We start from the raw sequence: 22,140 nt of genomic DNA, 5'->3' as shown, positions 1-22,140 counted from the left end.
AAACTTATCTAGGATAAGAAACAAAACTTTTCCTCTTAGGAGAGTAGAAGAAGAAGAAAATAATACTACAACCCTGAGTCAAAAAAATGAATACAGCTAGCCTCTCTAAAATATAATTTGGGGTGGCTAGCGAGATGGTTCACCAGGTGAAGTACTTACCATGAAAGCTCAACAACAACCTGATAATTACAGGTTAATGGAGAGAAGCAACTCCACAAAGTTGTCCTTTGGGGTTCTACCCGTATTTTATATGCACAGCAGTAATAAATATATATTTAAAGACAAATATATTTTCTTCATAAAAATGGAGAAAACACTCACACTTAATTTGAGGATTAAATGAGATTTTTATATATGCGTGTATATGCTCTCACCCACATATATAGTATAAGGTTGCTTAATGCATTGTTAGCGAATAATAAATATTACCTATGTGTATCTGAATAAATAACATTTTTAAGGAAGTACAGCTCATTTATAGCTGAATAAATAAATTTGGTTTTGGAATTTAATGAAATGTAACAGATGAACTGATAAGAAAGCAAAATTATGGATCTTTTTAGTCTGAGTAATTTGACGTTATTTTGCAGTACTCATTAGTTCTTGGTCTAGATTCTTTAAGGTCTTTGGTTCAGTTTAAAGTATAATCAGGGTAAACAAGTATATTTAGCTTCATTTTGGTTTAAGTTTGATGGATTTTTACCTGTTCTAGGCTAGGTGAACTTTGAATCATTTATTTTCTTAGAATCAACTTAGCCAGTTTAATCTGAGCATCTGAGCATAGGCAAGCAGTAGCATTATTCTAGCCTTCCATCTTTCCCACTATCTAATCATAAATCAAACTAATCTCCAAGAATACTCGGAAATAATTAGGATTTCCTGAATATTAAATTATTGATCTGTAAAAACAATTTTATGAAATAGTAATCTTAACATTTACGTATATAGCATCCCATTATTAGGAATTTAATAGGCTTAATATTTAATTTTCTTTGCTAAAGCTATCATTTCTAGTCTGGATAAATGTGAGACTTGAAACTCTACTCTGTCCTCATCTCTTAATTTTCTGGAGTAAAAAACGAGAAAAAATACTTTTTAAATTCATATTCTATTTGTCTGCCAGTTTTGTAGGGTGGTGGTTATGTTCTTTTTTTCTTTTATTTTTGAGATAATATATAATTTTTTCCTTCTCTTTTCTCTCTCCTGACCCGTCTCTTAGATCCCTGCTTACTTTATTTCAAATTCATGGCCTCTTTTCTCATTGATGTATATTGATAAATATTTTTCATACATATATATTTCTAAGTATAACCTACTTAGTCTATAAAATACTACTTGTATATGTGTTTTCAGGCTTGACTGTTTGTTATTGGATAAGCAGTGGGTGTGCTCTTTTTTTTTTTTTTTTTGGTTTTTCGAGACAGGGTTTCTCTGTGGTTTTGGAGCCTGTCCTGGAACTAGCTCTTGTAGACCAGGCTGGTCTCGAACTCACAGAGATCCGCCTGCCTCTGCCTCCCGAGTGCTGGGATTAAAGGCGTGCGCCACCACCGCCTGGCCTGGTGTGCTCTTTCTTGAAGAAGACTATTTCTCCCACTTTGAACATTTTTTTAGTTTAAGGTACCTCCTTGTGTAGGTTTGAAGCCTTGTGTCTATTTTGGCATGTCTGTTGATATGTTCTTTTGATGTAATTTAGGATTTAGGTGAAAACAGAAGAATGTTGAGAAGAATTTAGAATAGTTGAAAGGAAGGATAGGTGTGTTGGCATGTGCCTGTAATTCCGGAACTCCTGAGGCAGAGTCAGGTCAACTATGAGTTCCAGGTCACCCTTGACTACATAACCAGTTTGAGGCCAGCTTAAAGTGCATGAGGCTCTGTCTCAAAAATCAGTAAAATAATAGTAATTATTCCCAAGACCTCTGAAAATTAGTTTTCTTTTCATTCTTAGCTTTTATCATTAATGGTAGAAACTGGTTTCCAGCTTTAACTAACATCCTGATGAATTGATTATAAATAGTGAGCATTGTGTATCTCTAGTAGTGCCTTACTTTACATTTTTTCCAGATAGTATTTTATAAGAAAGTAATCATTACGTATATGTATTGGTGTATATGTATATGTCCTAGTGTTTATGTACAGGCTATGTACTGGTGCATTTCATATAGATAATGCATTATAAGTAGACCCACAAACTCTTAATTTATTGTACCACCTCAGGGTAGCAGAACTTAAAATTCCTCGTGAAGAGAATCTATTCTCTTATAGTATTTACAATGGAAGTGGGAGCTGGTGCTTACCATGCTACTCAAGAGAAAAATTAAAATCTTCTCCCAGTTGCAAACTTATTAATATTATCAAGCTAAATCTTAGTCTGATATGAGTTAAGATTTGTTTTTCTAAAATCAGGTATTAAAAGATTCTAAAGTTTTGGATATGGCAATTTCTTTAAGTTAAACCGGTCTCGCTGAACATAGCGGACAATGAGGACTACTGAGACCCCAAGAACAATGGCAATGGGTTTTTGATCCTACTGCACCTATTGGTTTTATGGGAGCCTAGGCAGTTTGGATGCCCACCTTACTAGACCTGAATGGAGGTGGGTGGTCCTTGGACTTCCCACAGGGCAGGGAACCCTGATTGCTCTTTGGGCTGACGAGGGAGGGGGACTTGGTTGGGGGAGGGGGAGGGAAAGAGGAGGCGGTGGTGGAGCAGAGACAGAAATCTTTAATTAATTAATAAAGAAATAAATAAATTAAAAAAAGAATTTCTTGGGAATTTTATGGCTATATGTTTTGTGATATGATGTTATATTAACTTATAACAGTATCTCTTTTGTTTTTCTCATTTTGCTTTCATTTTTCACAAATATATAGTCATTGAAAGTAGGAAAAAAATAGTATAGTTAAGGTCTTATATACTTTTTATTCATTTTCCTCAATGTTGGTATCCTATTTAACAATAGTACAATATCAAACCCAGAAAATTAAAGTTTTAGGTAATTTTTGTTATTTAAAACCATATACCTTGTTCTTTTTCTATCATTTGGACATACATTGGCTTGTGGATTTTAAATTTTTTATTTGTACTTTTTTACAATTTCACATATGTATCCCTAGCATTCTGACTACACTTGCCTCCTCCTACCTTGTACCAGCTCTGTTCACTCTTCTCCCCAGCAATTTTTTTTTTAATGTCCATCTCTCTCTTTCACTCTGTGACCCACATAGATTATTCTGGGCCATTGTGCATTGGGGTGTAGAGCTATTCTTTGGAACCTGGTGGACTCAGCAGAGGTTATACAAGTAAAGACAGTGAATTCCCTTTCTCCAATATATCTAGCAGTTCACAAGTAAAGGATTGATCCCTGTGAGTTCTTTTGCATTCTTTGACTGATTGTTGATAGGACTTGTCTTGTGGGGGTAAGTGCAAGTAACTACAGTTATGTGAGTAAGGATTACAGTAGTCTAGGGAATGCCATTTTTAACTCTTCACCTTATCTTTAGGTCTTACATACATCTTTAACTCTCCCACCACCTCTTTCATTTTCTCTTAGCCTTTGAAGTGAATTGCTTAAGGATGGACCCACATCTGTCATTTATTTTCTTCATTTTGTGTAGTAGATCCATGTCAAGATAAATTTCCGTAGATTTATTCTGGTTGTTGGTTCTATCAGTACCCTTATTCCTCTTTATGACTGAATGTTACTCTGTGATAAGGATGTGCCAGCGTTGATTTAGCTAAACATTTATCTGCTGATGGACTGATATTTGGGAAGTGTTTATTTTTTACTATTATGAATAAAGCCACTATGAACTGTTTTGAACATTTAAGTATAGTTTCTGTGTAAACATGTTTTACATTTTCTGTGGAGAAAGTTCCTAGAGTGCAATTGTTGCTTTGTTTAGAAAATGAATGTTTAGTTTTGTCAGAAACTGCCAAACTGTTTTTCGCTGAATGACTTAATATTTTACATTCACCCAAATATATAAAAGATACATTTTTCTCTATCTTCAGCAGCTGTGTTTTTTATTTTAGTTATTTTAATTGCAGTGTGGTGATATCTTATTATGGCTTTTTTGCTTTTAAATGACAATAAATTACTTTTAAGAACTTACATTTTTTTTGGTTTATTTACACTGATCTCTAACCCAATTCCTAATTAGTGATTTTTTTTATTACAGTTAAATTATCAACAATGCTTTTTAAGTTTTATATATATATATATTATAGTCCTCCAGATATCTAGTACATACTTAAACTATTTTATAGAAGTAGATATTTATTGAATATAATATTTTATTAATAAAATAACTTTACCCTTTTTTGAATAATTGTTTGTATTGTAGTGGCTGGAATGGCTGGTACTGCACATATCGATGGAGACCATATTGTTGTTTCAGTTCCTGAAGCTGTATTAGTTTCTGATGTTGTCACAGATGATGGGATAACTCTTGATCATGGCCTTGCAGCCGAAGTTGTCCATGGGCCTGATATTATTACAGAGACTGATGTAGTAACAGAAGGTGTGATTGTTCCTGAAGCTGTACTTGAAGCTGATGTTGCCATTGAAGAAGATTTAGAAGAAGATGATGGAGATCATATCTTGACTTCTGAACTAATTACAGAAACCGTTAGGGTACCAGAGCAGGTTTTTGTAGCTGATCTTGTTACTGGTCCAGATGGACATTTGGAACATGTGGTTCAAGATTGTGTTTCAGGTGTTGACTCTCCCACAATGGTATCAGAAGAAGTTCTTGTAACTAATTCAGATACAGAAACTGTGATTCAAGCAGCTGGCGGTGTTCCTGGTTCTACTGTTACAATAAAAACTGAAGATGATGATGACGATGATGATGTCAAGAGCACTTCTGAAGACTACTTAATGATATCGTGTAAGTGAAACATAAAGTCAATTACTTTGGAGATTAATTTCTATAATTTATAAAGGTATTCTGGGACAAAGGATATATTTCATAAAAGCAATAGAAGGAATCTTTTTTTGAAAATAATTTCAAAGCTGTGGTGTTGAACTTTCAAAGATGTGCCTTTTGAGCTTACATACATTTTTAATATACTCTGAAATTGCAAGCCAAAGTAAAATGAAAAGGCCAATTATGTCTTAGAATAGAAATATGTATTTACAAGGCTTGATAGAAATATTAGTTGATATGAAATTTCAATGATAAATATATATATATTTCAAAATGAGCAGTAAATTATGTTATTACTGCTTCTTAAAAACAGCGTGCTGGCATTGTTAATAAACTTTTACTTAAGAACAGAAGCATAATATGTTTAGATAGGTTATGTGAATTTATAAATTTTTCAATCAAAACATAAACTTTGTGTCCTGCCATTCTTTCTAGATTATGTTTTATTTTGATTGAATGATTATATGTATTCATATGTGGTCTATGGAAAACTAATGCATTAGTTTCAGACTACTTATAGCACTCTGTCTGAACGAAGATAGAACTATTTTATTTTCACTTTGGGTGACAGATTTGCGAGACCAACCATCATATATATCCCATGATATGTTTTTGATGGTGTTTATAAAATGATCGCATATTTGCCTTGAATGCAAAAACTCCTATGTTCAATCCCCAGCACACACACATGAATGCACATGCATGCACACAGGCCTGTGTAAAAAGAGTGGGTATATTCTTTATAAATTTTGAAAGGATCATGCTTCAAATAGCAAAAAGTAGATAAAGGCTTTTAATTTTTTCAGACGTAGTTTTTCCTTTTAAAAATAAAAATGAAACACAGGGAAGGGAATCACTATGCAGAAAGTCTGTTTATGTGTGCCTGTGTGTTCATACAATGATTCTGTGTTATAAATATGATAGTGATTTTAAAACTAAAACCACAAACTAGATTTATTTAAATTTTAAACATAATTATAAAGTCTATTATGTTAACCTTTCTTTTGCAAGCCCTTGTTTTTTGAGACAGAGTCTTATATAGTGCAAGCTGGCCTCAAAGTTGTTAGGTACCCAAGACTAACCTTGAACTTCTGGTCCTATGAACTCGTTTCTATGTCTGGACCACTAGGATTGTACAGATGTGCCATTATGTCCAGCCTGGAAATAATTTGCCAGTGAATATTTACATTTTAAGAGAATTAGGTTCACTACTAAAAGATTTGGGGAATGTTATTACCTATTCTTACATGTATGTGTCTTTCTGGGACAGCCCCATATTACCTACTAACTTGACACTAAAAGCTATGACTATCAGATAAGATGTTATAGCAAAATGTATTAGTGTCTCTATATTAAAATAACTGCAATATACATTCAAAAGTTATCCATTAAATTAAACTAGTATGAAAGTGCTAGAAAGTTTAGACATCATGTTTTTATAGGTAATCATAACTTAATATTTGTTTTTGCTTCTTTTATTTAAGGTTAGTTTTTTCATTTTACATACCAACCACAGTACCTCCTCTCTCCCCTCCACCTGCTCCTCTTCTACCCCCCCCCATCCACTCCTTATATAGGGCAATGTCTCCCATAGGGAGTCAACAACAAAGTCTGGCATATCAAGTTTAGGCAGGACCGAGCCCCTCCCCCTGTATCTAGGCTGAGGAAGGTATTCCTCCATAGGGAACAGGCTCCAAAAAACCAGTTCATGCACTAGGGATAACTGCTGGTCTCATTACCAGGGGCCCCCCAAACTGCCAAAGCCACACAACTGTTGACCATAATCAGAGGGCGTTTTGGTGGTCCATGCTGGTAGGATTTGCTAAATGAGGTGAAGTCAAGAGCATCACAAGTTTAAGGCCAGCCTGGGCTACACATTATTATTTGTTTGTAAATTTTTTTTAAGAAAAAGACAATTCTAAGTTTGGTACCATGGTGTGTGCCTGTAATCAGGATGTAGAGAGACAGGAGGATCGTCAGAAAGAGTCATTAATTTTTTAGATGATTTAAGTTAGAAAATTTATCTTTTTATTTTAAATAATAAAATATAAGATAAAACAAAAACTAACACATCAGAGTTGAACAAGACAAACAAACTTAAGGAAAAAGCGCAAGAGATTGTACAAGAATCAGAAATTCATTTATTTGCATACCCAGGAATCCCATAATGACAAATGAAGAGATTTCTTCCCTTTTAGGCTGATAGAATTTAACAGAAAATTAAAGAGAAGATTCTATTATTAGCATGTTATTGAACCAACAGTGATTTAGTTTTAGAGTGACCTTAAGCTAGAGATGGGTTACTTCTTAATTATTTGTGAGAGAAAAGCAGAAACAGTTTTAAAACTTCCTTTAGAACTTAATCACGTACAGTGAATAATCCAATCTCACAAAGCCAAGCATTGTGTGAGGTTTTTTTTTTCTCCTATATGGAATCTACAGGGGTGAGTGGGCTAGAGGAAATGAAAATAAAGTATTAGGGATCTGGAACCAGAAGGGAAAAGTGAGAAGAGAGCAGGAAAGATAACAAAGTGATAGAGGGTGTAAATATGATCAAGGTACATTATATACATATATGGAAATGGCATAACGAAATAGATCTTTGTACAAGTAGTATATGCTAATAAAATAATACTATATATATATATATACAAAATCAAATACTTTCTTATATTATCTATGAACTCTAATTTTCCTACCCATTCTTCCAAGTGCAGGGACTCTAGGCATGTTTTGCCAAGTCTAATTTAGAATTTTTTCATTAAAATTTTTACAGACAAGCCATAGAAAATATTTTTGTAAGCTGTGACTGACTACTCAGAACGTTCCCACTATTTTTTTTTACTATTTTTAGTAGTTATATTCATATTTGAACTGTTTACTCTTAAAATTTTATTTTTATTCTCTTCATCTTTTTATCTTAATTACCTTTTGATGTCTGGTGGCTATTCAGTCAAGAATTATAGCACAAATTGCCTTTAAAAGCTCCATTTTAAATTAAGAGGTCCTTTACTTTTTTGCCCCCAAATATAGACTTTCCAAAATAGTTAAGGGCTGCAGTTGAAGACTTCAAACAGACTCTATCTTCCCTAAATATTCCTATAAGGAAATCTTATCAAGCAGCAGGACTTTAGAGTTAGAGAATTTTTTTTCTGTCATTTTGAGGTGCATCTGAATTTATCCATGTTCAAAACAAACCTCACAAGTTCTTTATCCTACCAGATGAATAACATTGCCCACTCGTGCTAAGTAACTTTGAAATTAATATACAGTAACTATGTTGGTCTAATGTTCCACGTGAACTCTTTTTAAAAACTCTAATATATTTAAGAAATGTATGGGTGATTATTTCCTTTGTGAAAAGCTTCACTAGAATGAAGAATCTCCTTTATAAATGACCCATTGTAGTGTAACTAACACTTTTTATGTATGAAATTGAATTTATGTAGGAAAATGCATTTAAACATCACCAATTTTAAGAGTAGAAGAAAAATGTTTACAGCTTTTCAACATTAAAAATATAACTAGATTAGCAAGATATAATTTATAGTACAAAATTCAGATAATATTTAAATTAATTTTTGTTCATATATTAACAGTAGAATCACCATCATGTCAATCAATTTTAAAAGTTTTAATTATACCAAAATTAAACCTCATAAGCTCTTAAAGGTACTCCCCACTCTATTTACTTCCAGGAGGCAGTAAATTTGGTTCATAAATTTTGCTTATTTTATTTACATATTTGTTATGAATGGAATTGTGTAATATGTGACCTTTCCTTTCTGTCTTAGTGTTTCTCAAAGGTCATCAATATGATAGCATTTACCATTATGACATTCATTTTTTATTAGCAAGTGATATTTTGTTATAGATATATACTAATTTTGCTTACCCATCCATCATTGATGGACACTCTCGTGGTTTCTACTTTTTAACTATTATGAATAAGGATGATAGGAAAAATGTGTACAAGTTTTGTTGGGGTAAATGCTTTCATTTCTTTTGGATATATACTTGAGCATGGCATACTATTGAAATTTAAATGTGATTTCTTTCTTTTCCTTTTTTTCTACATTATAAAAGAGAGCCTTTGCTCATTGTTTAATCACAATGTTATATTAGTATATTATATATTAATATATAATAGTATATATATAATACATATATATAATATTAGTATATTGTATATATAATAGCCACACCATTATTTTTTGATGTACTACAACAGTGGCAAACTCAAAAGCCTTTGTGGCTTTAAAAAGAAGGCCATCAATTTGGGGATTAGTGAGGTGGGCATGGGAGATGAGGGAAATGATGTAATTATATTTTAATCCATTTTTTAGAATGAGTATTACACTGTATATTGCAATAAAATTGAATTTTAATCAGATTGTGCCAGTGATCTACAAAAGAATATTGAATACTTCCAACCTTTTTAGTGCTGGCAAACAATGTACCTTACTTATGTTCTTGTCTTTAATGCTAATGGAATTCTGTGGATGTGTTATATAGCTCACCTAGAAGGTGAGTCCGGAAACTAGAGTGTGGTGTATGCCTTAAAATAAACAAAAAAAAAATTAAGCTTGAATCTTTTAAGTATTTAATTTTTACCTATATTAAGAACGGCCACTTAAAGGCAAGTAGTGATCCATTCCTATAATTTCAGTACTGGAGAGCCAAGGCAGGAAGCTTGCAAGCTGCAGGCCAGCAGCTCTATGTCCTAAAATTAATTAGTAAGAAAAATATGAAAAAATTTATTTCTTAAGTCATTTTGTTTCCTAGTAAAACTTTGTTAATGTTGTATTTTCTGTAGCTAAGAATATAGAATAAATATTGGTAAAGCTGATAGCTAAACTCTTCAAAGTTCACACCAGCTTTAAAAATAACTATCATTTATGAGTTAAAAAATACAGAACAAATTCAGTTGCTTTATACATTTCAAAATTGTTCATTCTGAAATGCTTAATCTAATCAGAAAACAATGGGTACATTAAATATTAAAAGTATGAAGCTTCTTTCTTAAGTAGAAGTAAAATCAGAAAGAACACCAACAGAAAAAGTGATTAGGAATATCAACTATAATTTCAATATTTACAGGTAAAATTAAGATATATGGTTTAGAACTAGCCAAAAATATTTCATTACAAAAATCTTTTATTTCAATTATTTTAAATTACTGTGTTCTAGAAGGAAATATGGTCACTTAATTTATGTGTAATAATGACATATTTATAAATGAGTGTATTTTATTATTTTATCAATTTTCAAATATTCCAACCTCCCAAATTTGTATTTTGGCTCTATAAAAATGTGTTCTATGAATCCTGCTTTCAAATTATGAATGAGCAAGTGCTTGTTTCTTAAAAATTAACTTTTTAAAAAATATTTTTATGATCTCATCATTTTATTTGTTATTAGTAAGAAAAAATTTTAAGCAATATATATATGTATATCTTCATCTTAATTTATGAAATTTTCACCCCAGAATTGCTAAAAATACAGTAATGTGATTAGGAGCTTTAGTGGCATAGAAATATTTAAATCATTCTTGTGTCATCTGAGTGCTAGCTTTTATTGGCAATAGTATATTTAAACTTTTAAGTGGAATGGAATCATTTATATTTAAACAAAAAGATAAAATAACTTTTCAGTGTTATAATAATTTGTGAAGTGCTTTCATTGTTTTCCATTTCATATGGACAAAACAGCATTTTTGATGACATACCAAACTTAAAACTGAACTAGGGAAAATGTAGATTTTTGGCTCATTTAGATCTGCTTCAATTTTTAAGAAGTACCAAGATTATAGCTCTTTAATGCATTTTATTCTATTTTTCATAGTTTTAAAATTGTTAGATATTAGATAAATACTAGGGCTTCAGTCTTTTATGTTTCATATATGGTATTCTGAAATATGTAATGGCACAATTTTGGTTTCTATTATGCTTTAGTTTTTATAGGAACAGTATTGGAAGTAAAATGGTAGGGACATACTTATAGAGAATATATTGCTTGAATATGACTTATGGTTGTTATAAGATCGTTAATAGAATATATATTTCATAGTGATATGTTGTGTCCTCAGAAACTGTAGAACAGAATAAAATTTATGCATATTGAAAATCTTTAGTAATAGTCCCAAATATGATTGCTTTACCTTAATATATGACTTTTATTCATGTGCTCTGAAGCATCAGATTTTTTATGAGGAAAAGTACCATGCAGTTAGGTATTATCTGTGTTTCTGATTTTAAAAGAAAGCATATGTTTACACATACACAAAATTTGTGTTTTGAAATTCGTTTCAAATGCGTCAACAGAAATTTGAGCTCTTAGGTAATATTTCATGATGAGTAATGAAAAGTTCTTTTTACTAAAATCATTTGGGTATGTTTTATTTCATCTTTTAAAATAATAGATTTTATAAATTAATTGTTTTTAGAAAGAACTGCTTTTTAATTTAGGATTTGTTTATGTAAATTTATAACTCATCTTTTTTCTGTTACAGATTTTAGTGATAGGATTTTACATAAAATACAGTCTATGCTTTATTTCATAATTACATGTAAAATGAATACCTAAGTAGATGATACCCCTCTTTTCTCATCTAAAGCTCAATGCTTCAGTGAATATAAATGAATTATATATGAAAAGGCAAAGGCACAGTTTTTGAAGTCACCACTTATTTATGTTAAAATTCTATTCTCTATAGTTTTAAGGATAACATTAATATCACAGGTGCACTATATGTGAACTGCAGTGTATAGATATTCGTAAACTGCCAAAATCATAAGTCCTATTCAAGAAGTCTGGCCTACCTAAATACATGTTTGCTTTTTTAAATTTTAATATGTCTTATACAGAGACTGGTTTGGGTAATATGATGTAATTTAAAAAAAAATTAAGTAATTCTGATCTTGAGTATTGTTTTCATGAAACAGCATTTTTAGTGACTTCATAATAGTTTACTAAGGGACTATAGTGGGTAGGTGGTTAAAACATTTTAATTTTGCCATTATGCTTACCACTAATTAAATGTAAGGTGTAATTTTTTACTGAAATAGTTTCCTTTATATTTTGCAGTGGATGATGTGGGAGAGAAGTTAGAACATATGGGGAACACACCATTAAAAATCAGTAGTGATGGCTCACAAGAAGATGTTAAAGAAGATGGATTTGGTTCAGAAGTGATAAAAGTGTATATATTTAAAGCAGAGGCTGAAGATGATGTTGAAATAGGTACAGAACTCTTTTAATTCCATGATATAAGAGACATTAGAATTCTTACCTTTCATGGGGATAATTCTAAAGTTCTCAAAGACAAAAATGTTTATAGGCTTCTTAATGTATTTCTAAAACTGTGTATGAATATCTACATATAAAGTGGAGTGAGGACGATTCTGATATGAAACTATTATGGCATAAAATTGTAAAACAAATGAAAATAATTGGAATTAGAATAAGGGTTATAATGAGTGTTAAAGAGCATTGATAACAGAGGCGGGTATTTTGGTTTTTAAAACTATTTTTAGCACTTAACTGAGAAACCTTCAATGAATTTATGATCTCTGCCTTGTTTCTTATGATGGCCATAATGATTGTGACTACCTAATAGAGTTTTTATGAGAAAAAAAGTGGTATATATATATATTTATATATATAAAATATATAATTTTTATAGTGCTTGGCATGTAAGTATGACATAAATGTTAACACCTGAAACGAGGGATAAGTTTTCAAAGTATAATTTACATGAATATTTTCATTTACTTTGAAGTTTGTTAGAATTTTTGTATGTTCTCTATATCCTCTTCATTAATTCATGGATTTATTTAATGATATATTTATAGTTTGCATGTGTTTTAATTTTTAAGGTGGGACAGAAATTGTCACAGAGAGTGAATATACCAGTGGACATTCTGTAGCTGGAGTGCTTGACCAGAGCCGAATGCAGCGAGAGAAAATGGTTTACATGGCAGTCAAAGATTCTTCCCAAGAAGAAGATGATATCAGTAAGATAAAATGGCACTGCAGTGACTTATAAGAAGCAGTGATAAAACTTTAAAGCATTGATAACAAAAGTAGATTACTAAATAAAAACAAAGTTTAGAAAATAAGGAATTTCTTGCAAATATTTTTTAAAAGTGTTCTTTTAGGCATTCCTACACCAATGTATTACTCAGAGAGGGATACATGAATTTTACATTTCAAATAATATGTTACAAAGAGATGAAGACTTTATCGTTTTTGATGTAATGAAGTTTACAAATATATAGAAATTGAATCATATACTATACATTTTGTTTACATAATTACATCTGTTTAATTGGGGCTAGAGAGGTGGCTCAGTAGTTAAAAGCACTTACTGCTCTTGCAAAAGACCCAGGTTCAGTTTCAGTTCCTATGTCTAGCAAATTATAACCACCTATAACTCTAGTTCCAGGGGATCCAACAGCCTCTTCTGGCTTACATGGGTACATGCAAACATGTAGTGCACATAAGTTCACATTGTAATACACATATAAATTTAAGAAAATAACCATCTTTAGAGCTGTTTAGTTTCATTTATCTTTAATAATTCAACTCTGAGGTGGAAAATATTTTTATTTTATAAGACAATAAAGGCTCAGAGAAAATAAGTTGCCCAAGACCTTTATAGTACTAAAATTTGAATTCTTGTCTAACTTTACTTCCAGTGTTTCCTCCACATGGCAGTAAGCACTTTTGGCCTATGTGAATTTAACAGTGGAAGGGCTAACTGGTTCATATCCTATCATTGATAAGTTACGTGGGTAAATAATTATATAAGTTATTCTGCCAGGATCTCAATTTGTTATGCTGTTCATGAATAATTGTTATTAGGGTTTCTTGGGAGTGAGAACTGAGGACCACAGGGTAAAAATCTTATTCAGATTTGCTTTCTTTTGTCATGTTTCACTCTTTATGTTCATTTTTCATGAAGGTAATTTATTCTCCATTGTCTTTATGTCATTACGCAGTTTTTTGCTAAGGCTACATTTGTCTTGTTGCCATGCTGACAAACACTATTTTGTTTTATCATAGAAGGGCAAGAGCCCCCTTTTCACAGACAGACCATGATAGTTTATGTTCTACTTATGCCACACTCTAATAACTACTACTAAAGTCTTTCTTTATCAACCATAGAGGGCTGTATTCTACCTCCCTTTCACAGCTGAAAATACCAGAATACTTGGTGGAGAGTATTTGAATAGGGAACAAAAACGTTTATTGAAATAACCTTTGTTTCATCTCTAAATCATATTATTTTTTTACTCACTGATTAAGTAAGAGGCATGGTAGGAGATGAAAAACTGAGGCATAGGTTTAGCTAATGCCAGAATTCCCTAGGAATTTGGAAAACTTAGACCAGTATTTTGTGGTTATTAAAGAGGAGAAACTGGAGGATACCTTTCAGTCTACTGTGTTTACACATTTCCTCTAGAGGAAATCGAAGATTCAAATTTTTTATCATAAGGAAAGCATATATTGAATTCAGTGATGCATTTATGACATTAAATAGAGATCAATTTTCACAGAAGGCATGTAAATTTTCTCTCTAGGTTTAAATTTTTTAACTCCAATAATAATATTTTTAAATGTCTTATTTTTCTGTCAGTAGTGTACTTAAATTTCATGCTTCTTGAAGAGAGGGTCTACTAATTCTTGAGCAACAGCATTTCATATTTATATTTATATATGCATATATAATATATAATTTTAATTATTTTTAAAAGTTTACTCAGTGACTAGTATATTGATTATTTTTCATTATACATATGGTTCTTTCAAAATAGTGCAGGAAAGCATAAATTACTCTGTAGCAATATTTTCATAGAAAATGTTTTCTGAATTCCAAAAAGCTCTCAGGAAGATTGATAGAATAACTCCCCGATTATAAATTTCCAGTGTCTTATGGATTGTAATACCCTGTTCAAGCACACATGTTTTGTAAGTATAAAAGTCATTTTCAGAGCCAGGCATGATGGTTCATGGCTGTAATCCCAGGACACAGAAGGCTGAAGCAGTAGGACTGCAAGTTTTAGACCAGCTTTTGGCTGCAAAGCAATACCTTGTCTCAGAATGAAAAATAAAGAAGCCATTTTCATAGAACTTGTTTCTAATACATAAAGATACTACTTTTGGTAAACAATTGTCTTCTAGAAGCATTAGCTATCAGAAATATCTAATATAAACTAAATTTAAATTTATACATTTTAAAATTAACGTGAAATTTTGAAAACTTTTTAAACTTGTTTGAAAATATTTTTGCCCAGTTATTAAATTCTTGAGATTGTAAACAAGCAATTATTTCTAAAATTTAGGTTATGCTGAAATATCAAATGAACCATACATGGAAATCACTATAGGGGAAGAGGAAGAAACAGTCCTTGAGATTCAGCTTGAGAACACTGATGTTAATAATGCAGGTTTCCCTGTTGTCTATCCTGCATCATATGGTAGGATACTAGTATTTTTACCTAAGTACATAAAGTATGTATTTACCACGCCTTTGAGCAATTTAATATTCTGTGCTATAATGCCACTATGTACTGGCTAATAGTGAAATGGATTATTAAAAATGCTGCAGGATCCCCGGCAGCAGCAGGCAGTAGGCCTTGTGGCTGCAGGCAGTGGGCAGAGAGCAGCCAGTCCTAGGCAGAGACTGCACAAGAGACCATGCCACAAGTCTCTGAAGGTGACTGGTCCTGGGCATGGAACCATGCAGTGGCAGAGAGAGACAGACAGATAGGCTTTCTATGCAGAGTGAGGTTGGATATTTATTAAGTAGGTTATGGAAGGGAGGGGAGAAGGGGAGAAGAGTACAGAGGGAGGGAGGGAAGGAGGAAGGGAGAGAGAGAGAAGGGAAGGGGAGGGGAGGGGAGGGGAGAGGAGGGGAAAGAAGGGAGGAGAGAAGGGAGAGATGGAAGCTGCCTTTCCGAGAGGAAGACAAAAAAGAGAGAGAGCTCAGGCTGGAAGCTGAAAATCAGCCTGTCTCAGGAGATGGGGGAGTGAGCGTGGCTTGTCTCTCTCTCTCTCTCTCTCTTTTTTTTTTTTTTTTTTNCGTGGCTTGTCTCTTAAAGAGAAAAAACAGTTGTGGCTTGTCTCTTAAAGAGAAAAAACAGTTGTGGCTTGTCTCTTAAAGAGAAAAAACAGTCATTACGAATAGAATGAAATATTCTGCTGTGAACTGATTCATCTCCAGTTATTTTACATGATTTTTCTATCACTATTAAACCTTGTTTACTGCATTTTTGTTAGGATCTCTTCTAAATCCTACCTGTATAAGTGAGCACCATAAAATATTTTTATAAAATAGGAGTACTATTTTAAAATTAATCCTTCCCCTTTTACAAAAATGCATTTCATTTGTTGATACACAAACAATAAAACTGAGGTTCTGAAAAAAGCAAATTCTCTAGAATATATGTTCATTTATCAAGTTTTTTCTTAGCCCATTTCGTCCTTTGTTAGTCTCATTTTTATAATGTATACATTAAAAGCTTCTGATGTACAATGCATTAATTTATCCAAAGTTGTTTTTTTCCAAGTTTCATTCATTTCATTGTTTCATGTATTGAATATCTTCATTGCTAAGTGCACTCTGCAGAAATAGCTACTCAGTTTTCACTTAAAATGAAAAACTGTTCAAGATATTATCAATTCTAATGAAGCAGACAGTAGTCTTTATTTTCAGAGTGGAGAATATTATCTAACTTACGTAAATTTTCAATAACAAGTGTATTTCATTGAGAAATTTGAGCAAAGGTAAAATTTTATAGGTTAAAATGTGATCTGGTAATAATTTCTGTAGGCAGTATATTAGTTTATAATTAGTCCCTTTTTATAGATGAAAGAAGAGTTTCCAGAAGGTATGAAGATTGTCAAGCAACAGGTGAGACAGCATTATAAAAGAGATAAAAATTAAATGTTTTGTTTTATATACTACTTGATAAGTAAAAAAATAGCTTATGTCAGTAGTCATATTTGTTGGACTTCTATTATTGAAATTATATAGGGGTTTGCCTCTTTAACAACCAACATACATAAATACAGTGTGTATTAAGTTATGAATGAAATCCATTTTAGATTTCCCTGATGATACAAGAATTAGACAGTTTACCACATAGGTTGTAAAATGTCCCTTTAGAAAAACTACACAAATTACTTGAAGAATAAAAGAACAATTGCTCATATCAACCATTTGTCAACATTAGAGTGAGACTGCCTTCTTACTTTCTATGGAAAACATCTAATATGAATATATCATAAATTCATACCTAATTTAATACACTGTATTTAGTGTTATTCCATGATGGATCAGTTTCTTTATCTTAGGGAGACTTTTTCTAATGACAAAGTATATAATTTTTCCCATGGGCAGTATTTGACTCTAAATTTTAATATAGGTTTAATAGAAATCAACAGAAGACATATATATCAGCATATATGCTAGTCTGACAGTTTTGTGATTTAAAATTTTAGTGTATTTCTTTGTTATTATTATATTGCTGTTAAGAGCTGTTACCAAGGCAGCTTTTATTAAAGAAAGCGTTTAATTGGTGTCTTGCTTACAGTTTCAGTGATTCAGCCCATTATTATCACCATGTCAGGAAGCATGTCAGTAGGCAAACAGGCAGGCAGGCAGGCTTGGGGATGAGAACTTACATCCTGTTCAATAGGTAGGCAGGCCAGCAGAAAGAGATACTGTGCTTAGGGTAGGGTTTTGAAACCTCAAAGTCCACCTCACCTTCTCCTACAAGGGAACACTGTCTCCAATAAGTCCATAGCTCCCAGTCCTTCCCAAACTGTTCCACTAACTGGGAACCAAATACTCAAACATATGTGCCTATGGGGACGATGCTCATTCAAACTGTCACAATTTTGTATGCATTAATCATAATTAAATTGCAGAAAATTACCTGCTAAGTCTATTTTAATTCCTGAAGTCAGTCTAAATAATAATTTTCACACCATAAAACTTACACCTAGCATCTATTTTACATATAACTACAATGACTATATTGGTTCACTTAGTTATATATGTTCTTTTCTGAATCCCTTTAATATTGTCAGGTTCTATTCATAAGAAATTAATCTGATGTCATAATTTTGTATGTTATATTAATCTTACCAGTTTATTCCTTAAGAGGGTGGTCATGTTGAAATAACTTAAATTTGTGTGCTGTCTTACTCAATGTGCTTGCATTTACAAAAGAGGATATGAATTAAACTTAGAAGAATGAGAACATGTGTATACTTTTTGGATTTTATATCATAACTTAGTACCATGTCACATCAAGTAATTTACCTAACAAAGCCCTAAAACTATAAATATATGCAATTGAACAGTTTACATTTTTGTTCTCAGGAAACACTTTTGACTCAGCGTTAGAAACCAGAAACACTACAGCAGCACAGTACCTTCAAATTTGTGACAGCATTAACACAAATAAAGTACTTAAACAAAAAATCAAGAAGAGGAGAAGGGGAGAAACAAGGCAATGGCAAACAGGTAAAAAAATATCTGTTTTATGAATATAGCAATTTGAGATGTACAATTTTATGTAATACAAGGAGGTAAATCAATGTTGGCAAGTTATGCCTCACATAGCCCTGTATATTTTATAGATAACTACATATATTAAGATTTATTTTAATTTAGTGTGTGTGTTTGCACCACATGTGTGCAGGTGTTTATGGAGGGCAGAAGACAGTGTTGTATCCCTTGGAACTGCAGTTACATGTAGTTGTGAGCTACCTGACATGAGTGCTGAGAACTAAGCTAAGATCCTCTGCAAGAGCAGCAAGTGCTCTCAACAGCTAGGCTATTTCTCCAGCTCTGATACTACATTTAGCAGTATATGATTGGTGCTCTAAAAATGCTTATTTGCTCCTATTTAAAAGATATCTAAAGGCAAATTTCATATGCTTTAATTATAAAGGTGGTTTATTCCTATTTTTATATCTCATGCCATAGATTTGTAGTCTATTACTCAGTACTCATTACTCAGTAAGCAATGTTACTACAAAAATTTTATAAAATGCATTTTTATCTTATAAGGCTTTTATTCAACTTAGTATTTTCACATAGTGAATTTTAGCTAGTTTCAGGAGCTGTTTTGTAAATTATTTTAAAGCAGTGTGATCAAATGTCACAATTTCCTTTTTTTTTTCTATCCAGCTGTTATAATAGGCCCTGATGGACAGCCCTTGACAGTATACCCTTGCCATATTTGCACAAAAAAGTTTAAATCCAGGGGATTCTTAAAAAGACACATGAAGAATCATCCTGATCATTTGATGAGAAAGAAATATCAGTGTACAGATTGTGACTTTACAACTAACAAGAAAGTTAGTTTCCATAACCACTTAGAAAGCCATAAGCTCATAAACAAAGTTGACAAAACCCATGAATTTACAGAATACACTCGAAGATACAGAGAAGCTAGTCCACTGAGTTCAAATAAACTCATCTTAAGAGACAAGGAGCCGAAGATGCACAAGTGCAAGTACTGTGACTATGAAACTGCCGAACAAGGACTGTTAAACAGACATTTGCTGGCTGTTCACAGTAAGAATTTCCCTCATGTTTGTGTTGAGTGTGGAAAGGGTTTTCGTCATCCTTCTGAACTCAAGAAACATATGAGAACCCATACCGGTGAGAAGCCATATCAGTGTCAGTATTGTGTCTTCAGGTGTGCAGATCAATCAAATCTGAAAACTCACATTAAGTCTAAGCATGGTAACAACTTGCCGTATAAATGCGAGCATTGTCCTCAGGCATTTGGTGATGAAAGAGAGCTTCAACGCCATCTGGATTTGTTTCAAGGACATAAAACACACCAATGTCCTCATTGTGATCACAAGAGCACCAACTCTAGTGACCTTAAGCGGCACATCATATCTGTCCATACCAAGGACTTCCCTCACAAATGTGAAGTCTGTGATAAAGGTTTTCATCGTCCTTCAGAGCTTAAAAAACATAGTGATATTCATAAGGGTAGAAAGATTCATCAGTGTAGGCACTGTGACTTTAAAACATCAGATCCATTTATTCTTAGTGGTCATATCCTATCAGTTCATACTAAAGATCAGTCATTGAAGTGTAAACGGTGCAAGAGAGGGTTCAGACAACAGAATGAGCTCAAAAAGCACATGAAGACGCATACTGGAAGGAAGATTTACCAATGTGAATATTGTGAATACAGCACCACAGATGCATCTGGCTTTAAACGGCATGTGATTTCCATACATACAAAAGACTATCCACACAGGTGTGAATTCTGCAAGAAGGGATTCCGAAGGCCATCAGAAAAAAACCAGCATATAATGAGGCATCACAAGGAGACTCTTATATAGTAAGATCAATATAAGGAAGTTATTTACAAAATAAGATGCTATTTGGGAGGAGAATCTCACTGTTTTATCTGGTTTCAAAGCTTGATATTAAGTCCTACCTTTACATTCTTTGTATTAAAGATCTTAAAATATTTGGATTAGAAGGGGGATCTCATAGCCCTTTGAAAATTACTTAATGAATTTAAGACGCACCATAGGATGGTTGCAGAGAAACTTAACTCTGTATTAACAGTATTATATATGCATAACTAAACTACAGAGGGGAAAAGTTAAGACACCTTATTTGATTGGTCACACTAGAGATAAGTGTTTTTGAAAGAAGAATACATAATCGATTTAGAAATGCTTTGCTGTAGCAAGCAGCCTCACTTTTATGCAATTTTAGAAATGGGGTGGGCAAAGAAAATGCAGTCATCCATCAGTCACGTAGTCATTGAACCTTTTATATTGTACCTGGACATTGGATTCCAGAAATGGCAAATGTTTTGTGTATTCATTACAAAGAATCTCACTGAGAAAACAAGTTATATTAATTCAGTGCTAGTAAAAAAAGAGAACTTCAGAGTTGCCAATATTTTATCACAGGATAGGATGTTTAAGACATAGTATTCTGTGCTGAAATCTGAAGTGAAATATAAGAAATAAAGTTCCAGTTTTAGTGTTCAAGTAGATTCAGTATGGCATATATGATAAAGGTGTATTTGAGTCAAATGTGGCTTTCTAAAGTGGATACAACTATGTTACAAAGTCAGCACTATGTTTCTTATAATCTAAATATTAATTGAGAGAACAGTTTTCTTAAATATTTAGAATTTTTAGGACAGTTTTAGTAAGTATGACTGTTTAAGTCTTACTTGCTTTAATGTTTAAAGGTGCAATTTTATGCCATTATTGAAAAGTTTGGTTTTTACAATCTATATACCATATTCTTAATATAAATTTTCAATGAGGCGGTATTTATGCAGTATTTAACAGAACAATATGCTGCCAATAGAGTTTGGAGGTGGATATTCAGTTTACAGTGTATAAATTTAAAATATTGCATCCCTTTAACAACGCTTTGTGTTAGCATGCTGCAAATCAAAATGGCACTTAATATTAAAAGCTGGTGTAGGGAATTTTAATGAAAATCCTGTTCATAAATGTAATGCATATGATGTGTACTTTTAAGTTTTAGTTGGCTTAATTTAGTTTATATTCAACTGTTCAGCATAACTAAAATGTAATTTTTCTTCATGCTATATTGTGGCTTTGTGTTTTAAGTAATATTCATCTTTCTCTTTTGCACCAGATAAGAATCAGTTACTTGAAAACAAATTTTTTATCTTTCTTAACTTCAGAAAACTAAATTTGGAAAATCTACTAAACTTGTGTGTTATGTGGCTGTAAATGATGTACACGCTGTAAAATAAGATTGTTACTGTTACGTGGACTTATTATTTCTAAATGTTACTCATTGAAATGAGCATACAATAAAAAGCATTTATTGCACTTCAAAGTTTTCTAAGTTTATTTAAAGTTGTGTTATAATGGCATTTCTTTATTAAAGACTTCTCGCTTAAACTTTCCCAATATACATTCAGAAGACAAATCATTGATTTAATCATTTAGGAAATGTTTCTTTAAATAAGCATACACTAATATGCTATTCTCCAGTAGTTAATATTTAACAGAATTCATGTTGCTAATATACATATATATCGCTATAAGTTAAAATTCTGCCAACTGAGTGATTTAAAGCCCATCAGCAGTAGGAGAACTCTGTTAACTTCATGTATTAGACCAGTACCCACAAATCCAGTAATTCACACGTTCACGTAGGGATCTT

General features: G+C 32.2%; 1 protein-coding gene across 4 annotated transcripts in view; it reads left to right on the top strand.

Annotated features, from left to right (window-relative positions):
- Znf711 (zinc finger protein 711) overlaps positions 1-21,800 on the top strand; it is a 29,362-nt gene extending 7,562 nt beyond the window's left edge. For 2 of the 4 annotated variants that reach the window (XM_050130216.1, XM_050130215.1), the window contains 7 exons: positions 4,344-4,889; positions 12,015-12,170; positions 12,806-12,943; positions 15,275-15,409; positions 16,801-16,845; positions 18,322-18,465; positions 19,135-21,800. In XM_050130216.1, coding sequence (XP_049986173.1) covers positions 4,344-4,889; positions 12,015-12,170; positions 12,806-12,943; positions 15,275-15,409; positions 16,801-16,845; positions 18,322-18,465; positions 19,135-20,312 — 2,342 coding nt within the window. In that variant the 3' untranslated portion in view covers positions 20,313-21,800. The remainder of the gene's footprint in view (positions 1-4,343; positions 4,890-12,014; positions 12,171-12,805; positions 12,944-15,274; positions 15,410-16,800; positions 16,846-18,321; positions 18,466-19,134) is intronic. The other 2 variants (XM_050130217.1, XM_050130218.1) reach the window with 2 other exon arrangements.
- The last annotated feature ends 340 nt before the right edge of the window (positions 21,801-22,140 follow it).

Source organism: Alexandromys fortis, unplaced genomic scaffold (assembly GCF_014885135.2).
Source record: "Alexandromys fortis isolate MF-2015 unplaced genomic scaffold, M_Fortis_MF-2015_v1.1 scaffold_230, whole genome shotgun sequence".
Taxonomy (NCBI): Eukaryota; Metazoa; Chordata; class Mammalia; order Rodentia; family Cricetidae; genus Alexandromys; species Alexandromys fortis.
Note: the sequence above shows the minus strand (reverse complement) of the source record. Positions and strands in the feature narration are given on the sequence as shown.